Raw genomic sequence first — 19,173 nt, forward strand, 5'->3', positions numbered from 1 at the left:
AGTTATCTGATTTTATATATTAGAACACAGAACAACACTTGCTGGGTTTGTTGAAGGACCAGCACTCCATTACTTGACTAACTGTAAAGGTGTTATATTTCACACATCACTGTGAACATTTTTACATTTAATTAAGTTATGGAGTGCTGGTCCTTGATCGTATATATATATATATTTTCAGTTTTATGTATATCTACCTAGAGTGTCTTGGCAACGGAACCCTGCAAAATCAAAGACAAGTTAATAAAGAAAAGCAGTGGCGTAACTATAGAGGAAGTAGACCTCACAGGCCTGGACTGCAGGGACTACTTCTATAGTCCAAAATAATATCCCTCCCCCCCCAGCCACTGTCTTACCTGCAGTGAGGAACGGGGATGTAGGTGGCCGGGAGACTCTAGCGTGGGCAGAAAGTTGGCCGTCGCGGGTCGTGGAGTCGGCGGCCGGGGGAGCAGTTGGGGATCACAGTATGCTGGGCCCCTCCAATGATTTTTTGTTGCTGGGGGGCCTGGTGCACTCTAGTTAAATCACTGAAGAAAAAGTTATGTTAAAATTACACATTGTTCTGAAAGTCATGCAATATTTATTTTAGGCTTATTCTGTTAGGCTTAGGCACCTTAAACCATTAGATATATGGGAAAGAAACGTATTCTTGCATTAATGCCTTGATACATTGTATAAAATCTCACACATAAAAGTCTGTGAATTGAATTTATTCTCAATAAAGAAAACTGACACATAAAACGCAGCTAAGGTTTAAGAAAGACCCTACAGTCAATCAAGCTCAGTCTATAGAAAAAGGCTGTAGTTCTCATATGAATTCACAAAAACTGTACATTACAGGTTGCCACATAAGAACATTGCCTGATGGGACACCAACATGCTGGGCTAAAGCATAATAATCGGAATCAATAATCAGATATTGATCAGATAATAATCATAACCTGTGCAAATTGGCTATTGGTATTGGGTAGGCACCAGATACATTGTCCAATGAGCTACTCTCAGGCTGAAGGGGCAGAGTTGCAGCTCAAATGTACATGCTTTGTAGCTTAATACACCAAATCCCCCTTGCAAACTCTATGCAATATACAGTACTGATATTGACAGCTCAGCCTGCAGTCCTGGTTTTTAATAAAAAGCCCAGAGTTTCTCTTTGATCACCTGCACTTACACCAGAAAATTATACAACGTTTATGAAACTTAATTAAAATAAGAGGCTTTTTGGAGGAAGCCCAGAACACGCAGCAGCTGCACTTAGATACATTTGAAACAATTTAGATAAGCAAAGATGGGGGGTTTAAACTGGTGACCAGTAAATGCTATTTCCCCATTGGTTGCTATGGGTAACTGCACCTTTGTAAATTAAGGGTCTTTTATTTGACTTGACCTCATAAGAGAGTTCTGCCGAGCAATATTCCATAAAACCAACAACACACGGTCAGTCTTCCACATACAGCACACCAGTGCTTATCATTGAACGATAACTACACTGAGGCAATGCTGGAGGTAAAAATCTGTGCGCTCGATTATTCTTCCTTCTCTGTAATCCTACTTTCTCCTGCCTCTTATACATCGTCGTGGTCACACGCTGAGGCGCTGCGTACCGCCCCTTTTCAAAAGTTTATTGCTGATTGGCCATTTCTAGAGCGCCTAGCCTTGGCGGAAGTGACTTCCCCCGGACTTCCTGTCGTGTGGAGCTGCGCGTTGTCTTTGGACCTAGTGTGTAGATTTTTCGCGGGGCACAATGGTGAAACTCACGGCTGATTTAATCGAACAGGCTGCGCAGTACACTAACGCTGTGCGAGACCGAGAGCTGGATCTCAGGGGTGAGGAGGGAAGAAAATGGCGGCCTTACTGGGATGCACAATTGTTTCCAGACACAGCCCTTAGTTTTCTTTTTTCTGCTATTTTTATTTTTATAATTGGTTTTATTTGATTTATTTGATTGGCTTTTATTTCTGCCATCTGGCTACCACGGCTTAATTACCATGACAACCAGGCAGCTGCTTGGATTTTAGACTATAAGGTCACAAGAGCTCGCAATCTAGACATTTAGGGAACAGTTGGCAATGTATATATATGATGAGAATGTTTCAAGTATTTATCCAAATGCTCCCAACAAGCTTTGGAGGATGGTATGTGTCCTTGGTCCTGTGCACTAGCCTGAGGGAGGTCTCTGGTAATTAGACCCAATGGGGGTCATTTATCAACACTGGGCAGTAACCCCTGGAAACCAATCAGATTGCTGCATTTATTATTCTACTTGCAGTTGGCTTTAAAAAGCTTATCACTGATTGGTTGCTATAGGTAACTGCCCATGGGCAAATTTGCCCAGTGTTGATAAATGAGCCCCAATCTGTTTATGGAGCCCTTGAAATACAACTACCAGCCCTGTCCTTTTTATACTGTATCTGGTGCATATTCCCATGTAGCAAGGCTGATCAACCATAATCCTTACGGGGCTGTGTAGGTAACAGCTGGGTGTGTGATGTGGATATTATTCAGCCCTTTCTCATGGCTTTTGTATGTGTTTAGGAGAAATCCTCCAGGGAGTGAGGAGGGCAGTTGTTGCTTGGAGTTGTAGTTTTAATTAGGGATGCACCAAATCCACTACATTGGATCAAATATACCAGGGTAGTATTTGCTGGGTTTCTATTTTATTTTGGTTTACTCCCCTTTGGAATATCACTTAATATGACAAGAATTTGGAATCTAAGATAAAAGTATGCAGGAGCAGGTTATAATACAAACTTGCCACCATTGTCAGTCTTTTTAATATTTGTCAATGGCTCCAGGTTCTAATGTAATGCAGAATTAATGGTCATTAAATACCTTCTGTAATTCCCTTATCTGTTATCTCACACAGGCTACAAAATCCCAGTGATTGAGAATCTTGGAGCAACGCTGGACCAGTTTGACACAATTGATTGTTCCGATAATGAGATTAGGAAACTGGATGGATTTCCCTTATTGAAAAGACTTAAAACTCTCCTATTAAATAATAACAGAATATGGTGAGTTTTGTTTTCATTGTAGCTATCCTAAGGTTACCAGATCACTTGAAAATACAAGGATTCAAAATCCAAATCGTTGGTAGCCCAGCCAACAGTCAGAAGTCTTGTGACTTATAAGAGCCAGACATCTGAAGGCAAGATAATGTTTCCATCTATAGCATTTTATGTGGGGTTTTGCTTGAGCTTACAATATCCACTTTAGTGACTTTCATCAGAAGCCAGTAAATGTTTTTTTTGTGAGAAAACAGACATAAAAATTATATAGATACAAGGAGATCACAATCTCTATTAAAACAATCATGCCCATGAACCCAGCTTTTAAATTGTAACTTTTAGTAATTGGTTTAAAGGAGAAGGAAACGGAAAAAATATAACCTACCCCATTATGTGACATCAGCGTCTCAAAGTTTTCGCGCAGTTTTAAGTTTGGCACCACCATTTTCAAAAAGGCACATCATTTCCACTCCCTCGTTACTGCGCATGCGTCTTCATGGCGTCATCTTACACGCATCGTCATCGATACACAGGGAACCTACCGGATTCTAGTGTGCAGGGCACTGCTGCTAATGATTGCTCATGCATGTGCCCTATTCAGAGTGATTTTCAGACTGCAACCAGAGGAAGATAGTAATGAGGGAATGTTTGGTGTTACAGGTAAAGTCTCTTTATTGGCAACACTTAGAGCTGAACTTGATTTTTAACTTTCCTTCTCCTTTAATCCGCCACAATGATATTAGAATTATATGTCCTTCGCTTTTATTTTTGCTTGTGCAACACAGGTATTCAAACTTGTCACTTTGTGTGAAATTATACAATTCTTCCATATTTTTAATTAAAATATTCAAGATGCACTTTACCTTTTTTTTTTTTTTAAATTGACAATTTTTTTTAATTGTAGCAATTGACCTCCACAGAATATGCTGTAGTCTCATATAAACACAGACTTGCTATGCCCACTTTGGTCTTTCAGCACCCAATAACTTTGAACTTTGCAAAGTTTTACTAGCTCATTAAAGAATTCTTCTGACCTTGAAGCCACCGCCCCCTTTGCTCCTAAGAACACGTTATGATTGGATGAGCCATAACTGAGCACTGTATTGTCAGAGGAAAGTTTGTTTGACAGCAGCTGTTATTGCATACCTAAATGACACATCTTAAAAGTATATTAGAGCAGTGTCCTTTAATTTATTTTTGTTTTGGGCATAACGAGGAGAAAAAACGCAACATATGTCTCAAGCCGCTTATGAAATTGCGACTCGATATCACCAAACAAAATGTATGCTACAAACCTTCTGCGTACCTTGTTTTTAGCTAGAACACATCTGGAGAGACTGTAATAAGGCGCAATAACATCAACATGAAAAACAAAATTCCATTCACATTTAACCACAGCCAAACCACATGTAGAAACAGGGAGTGCAAGTCCTTCTCAGTATAGAGTGGCTCCCTTAGGAAAAGCAGCAGTGGTGTTTTTCTACAAGAGAAATAATCCTCTCAGTGAGCTGCAAAGTTGATTGATTTATTGGATTTTTTTTTTAAAAAAATAACTAACAGTGGTGCCTTATGCTCTGGTTATAAAGCATATTTATTCTCGTTGCGTATATAACCTGCTAATGATAAGCAAAGGTTCTGCGAGTCCTGCATCTAGCCCACGAGACACCTCAGCATGGCTTGTACTGTTTGTCACTGTGCTTTCTCCAGGTGTTACATGAATTTTAACATCAGTATCAATGAAACTTAGTAATGAAGCATATCTCTGGAAGCTGACCATGGGCTGCATTGTACAGCAGAACTAAAGCTTAACTAGAGATGTAGCTAGAATTGTTGTACATTATATTTTTGGTTTCTGTACCAGCGCAAGGTAACCACTGCCTTTTAGCAGTAAAGATCTGTGTCGCCAAAGATGCCCCAGTAGCTCCCCATCTTCTTTTCTGCTGATTCCCTGCACATGCTCTGTGCTGCTGTCACTTACTGAGCTTAGGGACCCACTCACAATATACAGTACACATAGAATAAAAATGTCACAATATACGTCAGATAATTACTACATTGCAGCACAGAAACCACTTGCATCAGAATTTAATAATCAGACCTGTAGCATCAGCTTATATTACAGACAAACCTCATTTTCTGCGTGATCATTTGTGACGACCCCTAAGCTTAGCTTCTCAGCTGCTCCATGAGCATGTGAGTGTCACAGACACTTTCCAAGATGGTGGCCCCCTGTGACAAGTTTGAAGTCCTGGATCATTGCTGCTATTAAGAAACTGAAACTTTAGACAGGTGCAATAAGTTCAGTATATATAATATGGCTTTTTTAGTTTATTTCTCCTTGAAGCAGCTCATATTTGTGGGTCATACTAGCACAGTCTATGTATTTATCTGCATATACTGTGTGGCATCCATGAGCACAAAATATAATATACATGTTCATATATCAATTCATAATGTACCCCTACCCTTTATGTAAATGCCAGTGAATGAAATTGATATTTATGAGCCCATGTTTTTGTTTTTTTAATGTTTAGTCTTGATTTTTTTTTCCTGCAGCCGCATTGGGGAAGGTCTAGAAAATGCTTTACCCAATTTAACTGAACTGATTCTCACAAACAACAGTATCACAGAGCTGGTAAGTACTGCATGTTCATTTTGGTCACTTTAAGCAGGTGCCAAACGCTTTATATATTGAAAAATGTTTGTCTCTCCAACCTGTTGGTGACTCGGGGAATATCCCAAGTGATCCCCCACCCAGCAGGCCTGGCATCTGCCATAGGCAGAATATTTCCCATTCATTTGAATGGCAAGGGACTGCAGGTAAGGGAAGGTGACTACTTCAGTGTGTGCCATAGGCCTTAACATTCCCAGCAACATCATTATTAACAAACTTATCCTTATAAAACAAATTCCATTTTCTGTTCCCTAGTTCTTCGGTAATCCTTTGCTAGTCTCTGGGTGGAGAAATACAATCTGTTGGGGTATTTTCTAGACTGATGTTCTTGTCTAGGTTCAGTCTCCGTGCGGACCTCTTGTATGCAATAGGTGCAGTAACTAAACATTAATTACACAATTATTTCTTTAGGGTGATCTGGACAATCTAGCACCTTGCAAACACCTCACATATGTCAGGTAAGTGACCAGTGTGCTTTTTACTTCTGTTTTCTTTCACATTCACACGGTTAAAGTGCATTTTAATGTTGCCCTGTGTGTTTATGTGACTGCTCCTGTTTAGTTCAGTATGTGGCAGATTTATTATGGGTCGAATTTCGAAGTTATTTAAAACTCCCATAAACTCGAAATTCGATCAATCAAAATGTATTATCTAATTTTCTCAGCTCGGATTTAATCAACCTGAAAACTCGAATCGAATTCGATTTGAAATTATAAAAACTGTAATCAAATTAAAAAAAAAAAACTTAAAGTTTTTTCTCCGAAAAAAAACTTGAATGTCAGGAAGGCTGCAAACAACACCAAATTGATTCCTGGACCTCTCCCTCTGACTTATACAGCAATTCAGCAGGTTTTAGGTGGCGAATAGTCGAATTCGAGTTCTTAAGGGGTATGATAAAGCTCAGAATTCAAATTAAAACTTGAATCGAGTTTGGATAATTCACAATTCGAATTTGAAAGTTTTGACAAAAAAAAAAAAATAAAAAATTGATTTTTGTACTATGATCACCGTCTCCGTATTGTGAGCATCCCTTTTCCATATAAAATGGTTTGATGTTCATCTCTTTGTGTGTATTGGTATGTGCTTGCCACATGAAGCCATGTACAGCAGAGCTGCTACAGTTGTATGTGTTTGGCCCATTTACTTATTTTCCCTACAGCCTTCTGAGGAACCCAGTAACAAGCAAGCGGCATTACAGAATGTACTTGATTTACAAAGTCCCTCAGATTCGGGTTCTAGATTTCCAGAAAGTAAAACAGACGGTAAGTTACTGGGGTATTGCACTTTTGTCTGTTGGATTTGGGTTTTGTTAAATTCATTTCTGGAGAAAAACTAGTTTAATAATTGTTTAGTTTTTGTCTAATAAAGATACTCACTAGTGGTAGCTTATATTGACTTCTCACAACTGAGCATGTCTATTATCAGACATCCCTGGGCTGTTGAGGCCTAAGATCCTATGCTATAGCTGCTGGGCTCTATAAAGGGTATAACACTGTTCTCCTGAACTAAGAAGACTACTGTGCGCTCAGTCCCATTGCATTTGCTCTTGTTCTACCTTAACTCTGTGTGTGGTATCGCTTCAGGAGCGAGAGGAGGCAGCGAATATGTTCAAGGGCAAGCGTGGTGCACAGCTTGCAAAGGATATTGCCAAGAGATCAAAAACGTAAGATACGAATTTTCATCTGTCAAATGGAACTCTCCTTCACAAGCACCTTGTACCTGTGTGGGTGGCTGGGGGGGTTGTATTAAAGGGGACCTGTCACCCTAAGAAATAATTCCAAATTATTTTTTATTAGGGATGCGCCGAATCCATTATTTTGAATTAGGCCGAACCCCCGAATCCTTCATGAAGGTTTCAGCCGAATACTGAATCAAAATCATAATTTGCATATGCAAATTAGGGTTGGAAAGGGGAAACATTTTTACTTGTTTTGTGACAAAAAGTCGTATGATTTCCCTCCATGTCCCTAATTTGCATATTTGGTTCAGCCGGGCAGAAGGATTCGGCCGAACCCTGCTGAAAAAGGCAGAATCCTGGATTCGGTGCATCCCTATTTTTTATCATGTTTGTTGAGCAAAATAAAACACACATTTATTATTTAAATTTTGTTTGCTTCAGTCTTGGAATTACACAATCACAGCACGCAGGCAGTGGCAAGCATTTTGTGGACACTGTTATTAAGACAAGTTGTGTATCACCCCAAAATCTTGTGTATGTGCCCGAATGGGGGACCTAATGCCCATACACATTACCCTAACCAATTATAGAGTGTGAGGAGGGAGGGGGAAATGTGGGGAGCTCAGTAACATGTAGGAAGTGCTGAATGTAAAGTGAAAGTAATTGACTGCGCCACCTCTATGCTTCGGGCAAAGAGACATGGCAGGTAATATTTGATTGACAGCTCAGATATTTAAACGCCTTTATAACCGATATTGATGCTTTAATGAAACAAACAATTTGGATTTCATGTTTAATTTGGAAATTACTTTTGTAAACCAATTTTTATGTGTAGGTGACAGGTCCACTTTAATATGGCAGGGAATCCTCATAAGATGAGCGTGGGTCAATATGCACATGAAAAAGTCAGCTCTTAAAGGGGCATTAACATCAAAATATACTTCCCATTTGTGTCCCGTATACAAAATAGTATAGCACTATACACACTTGCTGAAATATCCCTGTTTTTTATAGGACTCATTTCATTTTTAAAAACTGCAGATTTGCCTGGTTTGTCCTACCACAATGGTAACATTACATTTGTAGCCTTGCTAAAACTGAGAATATTTGCTTATATATTCCCATTGCTGGGGCTTATTGGGTCTTGTCTATCAACCAGTAAAGTAGACATTTATGGGTGTAGAATTATGGCAGCAATACGCCATCAATGCAGCTTTTCCAATTATCTAAGCAGGAATATGCGCAGTGATTGATGCTGCAGATTTTGAGACAATATGTCATGTGCCTTTAAACAAATGTTTTTCCTTTAGACTTTTCTGCACATATGACATTTTAGAACATTATTTACATTTTGCATAGATATATCTGTATGACTGTCATAGTCATGTCAATTTATTTTATTGCAAAAACTCAATAAAAAAGACTTTTCTGCAATGTAAACTTGTTTTTATAAATGGGAACTTAACTTGATGATATTATCCCTTAACTGACGGACTTGTGTGCAGCCAGGCGCTAATCTAAAAAGTCGTATGTCCTCGTTGATTATCATTGGTGCAGTCGGCAAAGGACTTTATATGTGCAAAATAGATAAACAAAGTATTTGTGAAGGTGAATTTCTCTGTATCAGTTGTTAACTAAGATGAGATACTACACTGGTCTTAAATCCCTTTCATGTGAAAGAATAGAGAAGCACATAGAGATTTGGAAGAACTTATGTGGTTTCTCTCTACTTAAGATTCGTTCCAGGTGCTGGTTTGCCAACAGAAAAGAAGAAAGCTGGTCCCACGCCAGGTGATGTTGAAGCCATTAAGGTAAGTAAATTCCTGGTGTTCAGTAAGTGTCCTTGTATATCCAACTTGCTGTTCAACTGCAACTCACCAGCATTTTCTCTCTTTGGCTGTTAATGGTGCTGGCAGTTAATGGTGTTGGCAGTTGTTGTCCAGCAACAATTTGTGAGCCATATGTTGGCCATACATATGACCGATTTAATTAAGCTTGGCAATGAATGGCCATGGTGTAAAAGGGCTATTTCTGCCTGCCATATTTTTCAGCATCTGGGGATGGGTCAAACTGCCAGAGGCCATAAACTGTATGCAACAACAACCTTATGTAAACACTCCTGGAATATTACACATAATAGTAATAATATGGAATAACTGTAATGCCTGTTACTGTTAGGGATACACCGAATCCAGGATTCGGTTTGGGATTCGGCCTTTTTCAGCAGGATTCGGCCATATCCTTCTGCCTGGCCGAACTGAATCCAAATCCTAATTTGCGTATGCAAATTAGGGGCGGGGAGGGAAATCACATGACTTTGTCACAAAACAAGGAAGTAAAAAATGTTTTCCCCTTCCCACCCCTAATTTGCATATGCAAATTTAGTTCGGCATTCACCCGAATCTTTCGCAAAGGATTAGGGGGTTCGGCCGAATCCAAAATCGTGGATTCGCTGCATCCCTAGCTACTGTATCTGAAAAGTTTCAGGCTCATTTCATGAGGTTATATCCCTCACAACTGTATTGTTTCTAACGTTTGCCTTTTTGGGAAAGACCTAATAACTGTTTTCTTTTACAACCGGTATATGACCCTGATAATAACCAAATGCCATGTGTTGTGCAGAATGCCATTGCTAATGCATCGACTCTAGCAGAGGTGGAGAGACTGAAAGGTTTGCTGCAGTCTGGTCAGATACCTGGCAAAGATCATATGTTGGGTAAGTTTGTGCCTACAATTTACATACTGCCGTTCAGTGTTGATACCCTCTACAATGCCAGCATTTCTTGGACTGTGAGGCTAACTTTTTGGTAAGACTGAATGCCACTACACCCAGCCTACACAGAATGTCTGTAGTGTTGTCAGTCCTATGGATAATGTGCCACACACCATTTCAAGCTTAATCTATTGCCAGGTTTAGTAGCCCTGATTGTTACATTAGTCACAAGCACTGTCCAGTTATTGCAAGGGGTTTACTCTCCTCCTTCAATTATTTTCATACTCTATTACAGCAACATCCGAGGAAGCTGAAGAGGAAATGGATGAAGATGTTGTTACAAATGGCTCCTGAGCTGAAGTTTGTGTGTTGCTAATGTTCATTTTGTTCTTTTGAGATAATTGTAAATGTTCTCCTGTAAATGTAAATCCAATAAAAAGTCTGTTTTGTATTTTACCTTAACTGGAGATTTGTCTTTTAATACGTATATATTTGCAATAAAGTGTAAGGAAAAGCATTTGATTGTGGCAATCTGTTGTATAACATGGAGAGCAAGAGGAGAAATTGTAATAAGGGATAGTGTCTCACATGCAGCCTCCCATCTTTGTTAGGATTATTCTGGTTTCAAAAATGTTACACACACCATTACAGGTAAATGTCACTTGCTTTCCACTACCAAGCATTTAACCAGGATCCACAAACAGCTCTAGCCGGCACCGGAGATGTCTATGGGGAGCTCCTATAAAGGCACAGTTTTTTACTTCGCCTCAGAGTGCTCCCGCAACCCCCCTGTTTACCGTTTTTAAAGAAAGCTCATTTTGAGTTCAGATTAACAGCTATATAAAATTCATTGCTGCCGCCTTAAAAGCTTCATATTTTTTTGGACATTTCCGTGCTACTGGTAAATAAGTGCCTGATGCAGGAAAGAAAATAATGGCTGCACAGTAGGACACGGGTACTGCAGCATGGACATCCTACTCTATAGAAATGGGTTTGGAGAAGGGAGGTGGAGGAGATCCACATTCACTTAGAGGCAATTGGTTTTTACCCACCAAGGAACTTCGACATGTATTTATACCCTCCTCAGATATACTAGTGTGTGTGTATATGAAAAATAACCTTATCACATGTATTAAGCCCACATACCACGTTTGTTATTCTGTCGGCATACCCACTAGAGCAGTTGAACGGAAGAAAGCGCAAAGCAGGCAAAACCGCCTGTGTGTGAGGGTAGAGAAGATTCGGGGAGATAAGTGGACCGGCAGCAAATTGCCTCTTCTTTGGGCGACTAATCTCTCTGAACTGCCTCCCCGCCGGCTATAATCTAAGTTGCTGGTGCAATAGCACTCAGAGCAATTTGTTTTCCGAAGTTTCCTTGTGATGCAACTTTGGGCAGCTTCGGAAAACGAAGCGCTCTGAGTGCCATCCCACCGGTGACATACCTCCCAACATTTTGGAAGTAAAAAGAGGGACAAAAAAATTTTTTCCGGACGTAGCGCAGCAATTTTTTGACCAGACTCCTTTCTGTGGCCACACCCCCTAATTACCATGTTTGTTTTACAAAATTTGGCAGGTTATGAAAGTTTGAAAATATTTCTCCTTCTCTAAACTGTGTTACAAAGTATCTTATTTGCACCTGTTAGCTGTTTTGGGCTCTCTGCTAAAAGCCAATTAAGTGAGAAACTTTGTTTCTTTTTCTGACTGTTCAGTGCAGAGAAAAGAGGGACTTTCCAGTACAAATGATGGACTGTGGGTTGAGCTGTCAAAAGAGGGACTGTCCCTCCGAAAAAGGGACAGTTGGGAGGTATGCGGGTGATTTAGGTTCTAGCTGGCGGGGAGGCAGGTCAGGGAGATTAGTCGCCTGAAGAAAAGGCAATTTGTAGCCGGGCAACTAAATCTCCCCGAATCTTCTCCTCTGTCTCTGCCCTAAGACCCCTATGAGCCTTTACAGAATAAAAGTATTAGATTTATGTCACATGAGGAATGATGACTGATTAAAGGGGAGCTTCACCTTACAGCTAACTTTTATTATATAAATTCTATGAATATTACTCGCTGCTTAGTCCCATGACTAAATCTAATTTATTTTCATCTTCGTTTGAATCAGTCACTTGCAGCAGCAGGTCATTGCATCACTTTATTACTCTATACGGCACACTGAATAGCAAGCGAGCCCTCTCCAAATGCAGCAGGCCATTTAGAGGCTTGGAACGCAAAGTCAGTTCGGTTATTGATTGGTCGCGTCTGTTTCCAGCCGCTGGCACTGTGGGTTGACACGTCACCTCGGGTTAGCATTGGTCGGTCCGAGAATAAACACGGAAACCGGATCTTTTCCTGTGTGGCCAGTCAACATGGAACTGGGTAACCAGCCGGGCCAGGGGAATCGACCCGAAATAGAACTGGAGTGGTACCAGTATCTTCAGAATACAGGTAATGCTAAATGCTAGGGCTTCTATTCTATTCCGCGCATTCTCTTTGGAGTTTCTCCCTATTTCTCTGAGCTGTGAATATAGGTAATTCATTCTGTAAATCACAGAATCCGTGCTGCTGTGCTGCATCTCTCTAGTGTGGCTGCCACACGGGCCATGTTATCCGTATAAATAAATACAGGCCAGAGGCAGTGTTTGTCAGTGAGGTGGATAAGCTATTCAGCAGCCCATACAGAAATGCCTAAATGCCACAAGAGTCCCATGTTCCCTCCAGGCCACCAAAGAGTCCCACGCTCCCTCCGGGCCACCAAAGAGTCCCACGCTCCCTCCGGGCCACAAAGGAGTCCCAAGTTTCCACCGGGCCACAAAGGAGTCCCAAGTTCCCTCCGGGCCACAAAGGAGTCCCAAGTTCCCTCCGGGCCACAAAGGAGTCCCAAGTTCCCTCCGGGCCACAAAGGAGTCCCAAGTTCCCTCCGGGCCACAAAGGAGTCCCAAGTTCCCTCCGGGCCACAAAGGAGTCCCAAGTTCCCTCCGGGCCACAAAGGAGTCCCAAGTTCCCTCCAGGCCACAAAGGAGTCCCAAACTCCCTCCAGGCCACAGTCCCTTTGCAATTTTTATAGATGCTGGACTGCACTGATTTCTAAGCTGCTATGTAGTATTGCCTAGGTGGGGTTTTGTGTGTTGTCTTTTAAAGAGGTGTGCATAACAAGTTCAGAATGTCAAAGTTTGTATGAGTCAGCGCTAAAAAAAGGGGGGGGGAACAAGAATGCAGCATAAAGGGAAATCTAAGTGTAGTAGATTATTGGTTGTTGTGGTTTGGCTCCGACCCGCGTTGCCTCCACACACTGTAACACTTCTGGCCGCTTGGGGATGACGTCAGCTGCCTTCGCCCTATGCGTTTCGTCACTTTAGCACTTAACCAGAGGCTTCTGATGGCTGAAAAAATGTGTGTGTGTGTGTGTTCACTAGTTTGTCTGCACTAGTTTGTGTGCAAGTGCCCTGCGGGGCCTCAGGCCATAAGACAACATTTAGTACAAGGATAGAATTAAAGGCTCTTTGATTGTAGTGCCTTGATAACTGTTTTACCCACAATCTAGAGTATCCCTAGTGCATCTTCTATCTAGCTGGAGAAATGATTGGCTGCTATAGGCCAACACTACTAATTATTTAGATAAAAGACATTTCTAATATTCAACTTTTCTTTTTCCAGTGGGTGAAGCTCTGTCAAACTATGGTTGGTACATCTTACTTGGCTGCATCGTTATATATTTCTTGATTCAGAAGTTGTCGGCGAACTTCACACGAGCTGTCGCGTCTACTCGCACAACTGTGACAGGTTTGTATCTCTAAGTGCATCAACTGAATCCTTGTTGGGGGGGGGGTGAAAGCTTCCAGTGCCAGAAGTTTTGTAGTACTTGGCAGGTCTGTCGAATTCAAAGGGAAGCTATATTCCCAAATTGGTTAATTGAGAGTGCTTTGAATTTTGCTGTCCGAACATTCATTCGTTCAGTGGTTAGCAGTAAGGCTTGTGTCGGACAAGTGACTCTACCTTGGTATATGTCCCAAGAGCTGCTGATAATGTTACTTTTACATTTATGTAATTAAATTCAGTCTTGAGGCACCAGCCATAGGTCTCTGGACATTAATCTCTTGTCTGCAGGATGGTTTTAAAAAAAGAAAGCGTCCCGTAATTCTTAATGTTTGTTTTTACTGTCCAGACCCTGATGAGATTGTCAGAAGACAAGAAGCAGTGGCAGCTGCCCGGATGCGAATGCAGGTGGAGCTCAATGCTCAGGCTGAATTATACAAACAGAAGCAGGTTCAGGTAGGTGTCTCCAGGTGATCTTCTCTAAAGCTGCCCATACAACTTTGTGAATGTTCTTATCAGCTAAACAACCATTTTAGCAAACTATGCGTCCATCAATGGTTAGGGTAAGGGCACACGGGCAGATTCGGAGAGATTAGTCGCCCCTGCGACAAATCGACTCTTCTTCGGGGCGACAATCATCCCGAAACTGCCTTCCCCTTCCTTCCTGGAATTAAGGCATGTACAGTGAATGATCATTTAATGATGATTATCTGATTGTCCCATCCACTGACCAATTTCGACTCACAACAAAAATGTTTTTAATCTGTCTGATCGACTAATAGGATGATGTTGTTGCAACGATTGTAAATTTTTGTTTTTGTTTGCGCCCTGTCAATGTAATGATAAGTAGACAATTTTATCAGATCGTGCTAAAATTGGTTGTTTTCACACAACACAGTCTGAGTGTATGGCCACCATAAAACCGTGAAACCTGGAATGGAATTGATATTTTGCCCTGACATGGCTTTAGTTTAAAAAAAAAAAAAAAAAAAATATATATATATATATATATATATATATATATATATACACAGCAACCAAAAAACCGCACTCACAGGACTTGATTTGTGCAAACAAAAAGTGTTTTTTTATTCCGACGTTTCGGCTCTAACACTCGAGCCTTCTTCAGGAAGCCTTCTTCACTTCCTGAAGAAGGCTCGAGTGTTAGAGCCGAAACGTCGGAATAAAAAAACACTTTTTGTTTGCACAAATCAAGTCCTGTGAGTGCGGTTTTTTGGTTGCTGTTTATACTATTATGTAACCAGCACCCAGGCAGTTGCCTACTTTGTATGTGAGTGCTCCAGCTTGCTTGTGATATATATATATATATATATATATATATATATATATATATATATATATTATACTGTTGGTTAATGCGTTTTATAAAATGTTCCTTACAAAATATTATTTTCTGCCGACACATTCTCTTATATAGATAATGACTTCAGAACAAGTGAACCCTAAGGCTTGGTAAATTATTTGTTTCATGGAGCAGGGCAGTAAATGTGCTTGAGTCCATTGGATAAAGGTTAACTGATCCTTGTCTGGTTGGACAGTGGAACCTCTGCATAAAGCAACACAAGTCATCAGTTACTTGCCAGAAATGAACTAGATTTAATCACCAGTAAATGGTTTCCCCCATGCAAAAACATAAAGTGGCAATTATTTCCAGCAAAAAAGCTAAAATCTTTTGGCCCAAATTAATCGCAGATTTCAGACAGACTGTGCTACTGTTAGTCCCTTGTCCTGATCAAGTTCTTTTTTTGTAACAAGAAAAGTGCAACATGTTCCCTTAATCTGAAAATTAAAAAAAAAAAACACATGTTCCTGTTCTTGATCTCTCTAAATAGGAGTCAGTAAATCAAAAGCAACAAATAAGTTCTGTTTTAATCTGCCTCAGTTTCTTCCAGACATTCAAAGCTTTTCCCCATTTTATTCATAATCTTATTTCTTAGCAAGTTTAAAGCCTTTGCAAAATCTCCTTTTCTTTTCTAACTACGTGTAGTGTTCTAGATCAGTGCTGCTCATCCTTGCCCATGAAGTCCGTTATCCTCTGTATAATGTTCAATATGTTATAATAAAACAATGGTGTCCTACAGAGAAGCATAGAGGCCCACATCCATCCCAAGGGCTTCCAGTTGGATAGCATTTTTTTGCCCCATACCCCCAGTACCACAGTCTAAGAGCTGATTGCCACTTTAATAAGGCATTTTGTAGCATTGTTTCATTTGCTGAGGGCAATTGCAGAAATGGTTTGAAACCCTGTTCCATAATAATTTGTGGGAAATGCATTTTTGGGGTGATAGTTGCTAACATTGCTGAAAGCCCTTTAATTGGAATTGGATATGATTTGGGTCAATGTGTGATACGTATTCCTTTGGATTGAGGTTTCTCCTAACGCAGTAGCCCACTTTGGTGCTGTCAGAATAGTGAAAACTGGTAATTCCACTGAAGCACATGTGCACCTTTATTAGTAAAAAATAAAAACCTAATGCATCTGATGAGGCTGGCCTCTATCACTTACTGCATGTTTTTTTCATTTTTGTCTTAGTTACAAGAGGAAAAGCGGCGGCGAAACATAGAGACCTGGGATCGTATGCAAGAAGGGAAGAGTTCCAAGGTGGGCTGCCGCCTTGTCCAGGTGAGAATAAAATGATATAAATCTATTTCATGAGTCTTATTCAATCTCTCCAACTACAGCCTGTCCAATCACAAGCTCCCAAACTGCATTTACCTTGAATAAAGTGTATCCCATATCATGACTGGATTGATTTCCTTCCTCCTGCTGATTGTTTACTGCATCCACAAACTGAATATAATTCTTAACCCTTATTTTATACCGACTGGCATATCATTGAGTTATATCGTATCACTTGCGAGGTTTTGGGACACAACATTGTTGACTTCTGAATCTGTTACAATTTGATACATTAGTCACTCATTCAGCCTTTCGAGGCAGACTGCACATATCAAAGGCTACATATCAATGCAATGCTGTTTAATTTCCTCCCTAGGATGCATCTCCTAGAACCTCCACTTCATCATCTGCCCCAAAACCCAAGCCAGAGAGCAGACCATTGCGTGACAGTGGTGAGTATAACGTCAGCCTGTAAGGCAAGGACACGTTTAAACTCTCTGTTTATGTTTCCAGCCTTGCAGCTGCTATTCAGAGTAATGACTCTGTCTACACCAGTATGTACTTTCCCTCTAGCTCTAATTCTTTTTTTTGCATAATATTCATATAGAGAGTGAGAGCGAAAACTGTTTGGTTTGGAATTTAGGCTCAAGACATTTTTTGAAGATCCAGAATTTGAGCCGTATCCAATAATGTTGTATTTTATGCATGCATATTTTAGTAACATGCATAATATATCTTTAAAGAAACAGTTCAGTGTTAAAATTAAAACTGGGTAAATCGATAGGCTGTGCAAAATAAAAAATGTTTCTAATATAGTTAGTTAGCCAAAAATGTAATGTACAAAGGCTGGAGTGACTGGATGTGTAACATAACAGAACAGAACTTCCTGCATTTAAGCTCTCTAACTCTGTCAGGGGGGCCACATGGGACATTAAGGGGCACATTTACTTAGCGCGAGTGAATGAATAGAATAAAAAATACTTTGAATTTTGAACGTTTTTTTTTGGCTACTTCGACCATCGAATTGGCTACTTCGACCTTCGACTACGACTTCGAATCGAACGATTCGAACTAAAAATCGTTCGACTATTCAACCATTCGATAGTGGAAATACTAAAAAAACTTCGACGGAAGGTCCCCATAGGCTTTTTAGCCAATTTGAGATTGAAGGAAAATCGTTTGATCGATGGATTAAAATCCTTCGATTCGAAGGATTTAATCGTTCGATCGAACGATTATTCCTTCGATCTAATGAATAGTGCTAAATCCTTCGACTTCGATATTCGAAGACGAAGGATTTAACTTCAACGGTCGAATATCGAGGGTTAATTAACTCTCGATATTCGACCCTAAGTAAATGTGCCCCTAACTGTTCATTGAGTCTGCATTTAAATCTAAGCTGAATGCTGAGGATCAATTGCAAACAGTTATCACCCATGTGGCCCCCCTCAAGTCACTTATTGGTTGCGCCTGGTAACCAATTGGTGGAAACCAAGAGAGCTGCAAAGCAGGAAGTAATGTTCTGGATATTATGTTAGACATCCAGTCACTCCAGCCTTTATACATTACATTTGTGGCTAACTAACTATATTAGAAACATTTTTTTATTTTGCACAGCCTATCTATTTAACCAGTTTTTATTTTTATACTGAACGGTTTCTTTAAAGCCAGATATATTATGTATGTTAGTAAAATATGCATGCACCAAATCCACCATTTTTATATTGAACAATTCCTTTAATCATTTCATACGTAGGGGTCACCTCAACCCAATAAACAGATTCTTATGTACCCTAATACTATTATATCTTCAAAACTGCTTTGTCCTGACAGGATACAATCCTCTGACTGGAGGTGGAGGTGGTACATGTGCCTGGCGACCAGGCCGAAGAGGCCCTTCTTCAGGAGGTTCATGAGGTTAAGCCTCTTGCTGGTATTTCTTCTCCTGGGAATATCAGCAAGATGAAATGAATGCACCACCTGCAGTATTAGTGCCGATTGTAATGTGTCGATTCCAGTCTGTGATTCTTCAGTACTACAGCTTGGATATACCATGTGATATACCATGTACTTTCCGTCTCTGCTTGTTATGGAGGAAGTCATCACTTGAATATTAAGGAGCTCTTGGAAAGAAGAAGCTGCAATTCTGTCTGATTAGATCAGGCTGGGGAATTTTGTCACTGCAATCTGGTACTCTGCATGATGTCATCCTTATAAATGGCACAGTAGCCAATGAGGTTGACTGATGTTGTTTGGTGGTATACATTCTGTATAAATGTTTTTTGTTTTCTGTTTCTTTGTGTCTGCTGCTTCAATAAATGCTTTGCACCACTGCTCTATTGGTTGATGTTCATATTTTCTAAGAAATCTAGAAAAAACCCAGAAGCTAATGCTCCCATTATAGTGATGATGTCACTTTATGCTTTCAAGTGTTTCTTTGCCCAGGATATCAATAGTAGTTACAACTGTGTGAGCCAGGCTAGCTAGCAAGTGTGCAAAATAAATACCTTTGGCACACTGGGTATTTTGTCACCCTTGCAAAATAATCTTTCTTGGGCACAAGAATACCCCAGACTCACCATATCCAAACCAACTGAACTGACTAATCTAATGCACATTTTTGAAGCAGAGTGAACTATGGACTATGATTATAACAGCACA

The 19,173-nt window shown here is 40.2% G+C and overlaps 2 protein-coding genes across 2 annotated transcripts; both read left to right on the forward strand.

Moving 5' to 3' along the window:
• The first annotated feature begins 1,683 nt into the window (after window positions 1-1,683).
• Window positions 1,684-10,529, forward strand: snrpa1.S (small nuclear ribonucleoprotein polypeptide A'). Its single transcript, NM_001094394.1, is given in 9 exon segments — window positions 1,684-1,826; window positions 2,867-3,014; window positions 5,565-5,643; window positions 6,094-6,140; window positions 6,842-6,944; window positions 7,266-7,345; window positions 9,096-9,171; window positions 9,983-10,076; window positions 10,369-10,529. Coding segments are annotated over 9 exon segments (768 nt in total). The 5' UTR covers window positions 1,684-1,744; the 3' UTR covers window positions 10,428-10,529.
• Window positions 10,530-12,351: 1,822 nt separating this feature from the next.
• Window positions 12,352-18,845, forward strand: selenos.S (selenoprotein S S homeolog). The gene is made up of 6 exons (NM_001094097.2): window positions 12,352-12,503; window positions 13,713-13,838; window positions 14,221-14,327; window positions 16,426-16,515; window positions 16,889-16,964; window positions 18,346-18,845. The coding sequence occupies exons 1-6, from the start codon at window positions 12,425-12,427 to the stop codon at window positions 18,432-18,434; spliced, it is 567 nt and encodes a 188-aa protein (NP_001087566.2). The 5' UTR covers window positions 12,352-12,424; the 3' UTR covers window positions 18,435-18,845.
• Window positions 18,846-19,173: the final 328 nt, after the last annotated feature.

The sequence above is a fragment of the Xenopus laevis genome, chromosome 3S, assembly GCF_017654675.1.
Source record: "Xenopus laevis strain J_2021 chromosome 3S, Xenopus_laevis_v10.1, whole genome shotgun sequence".
Lineage (NCBI taxonomy): Eukaryota > Metazoa > Chordata > Amphibia > Anura > Pipidae > Xenopus > Xenopus laevis.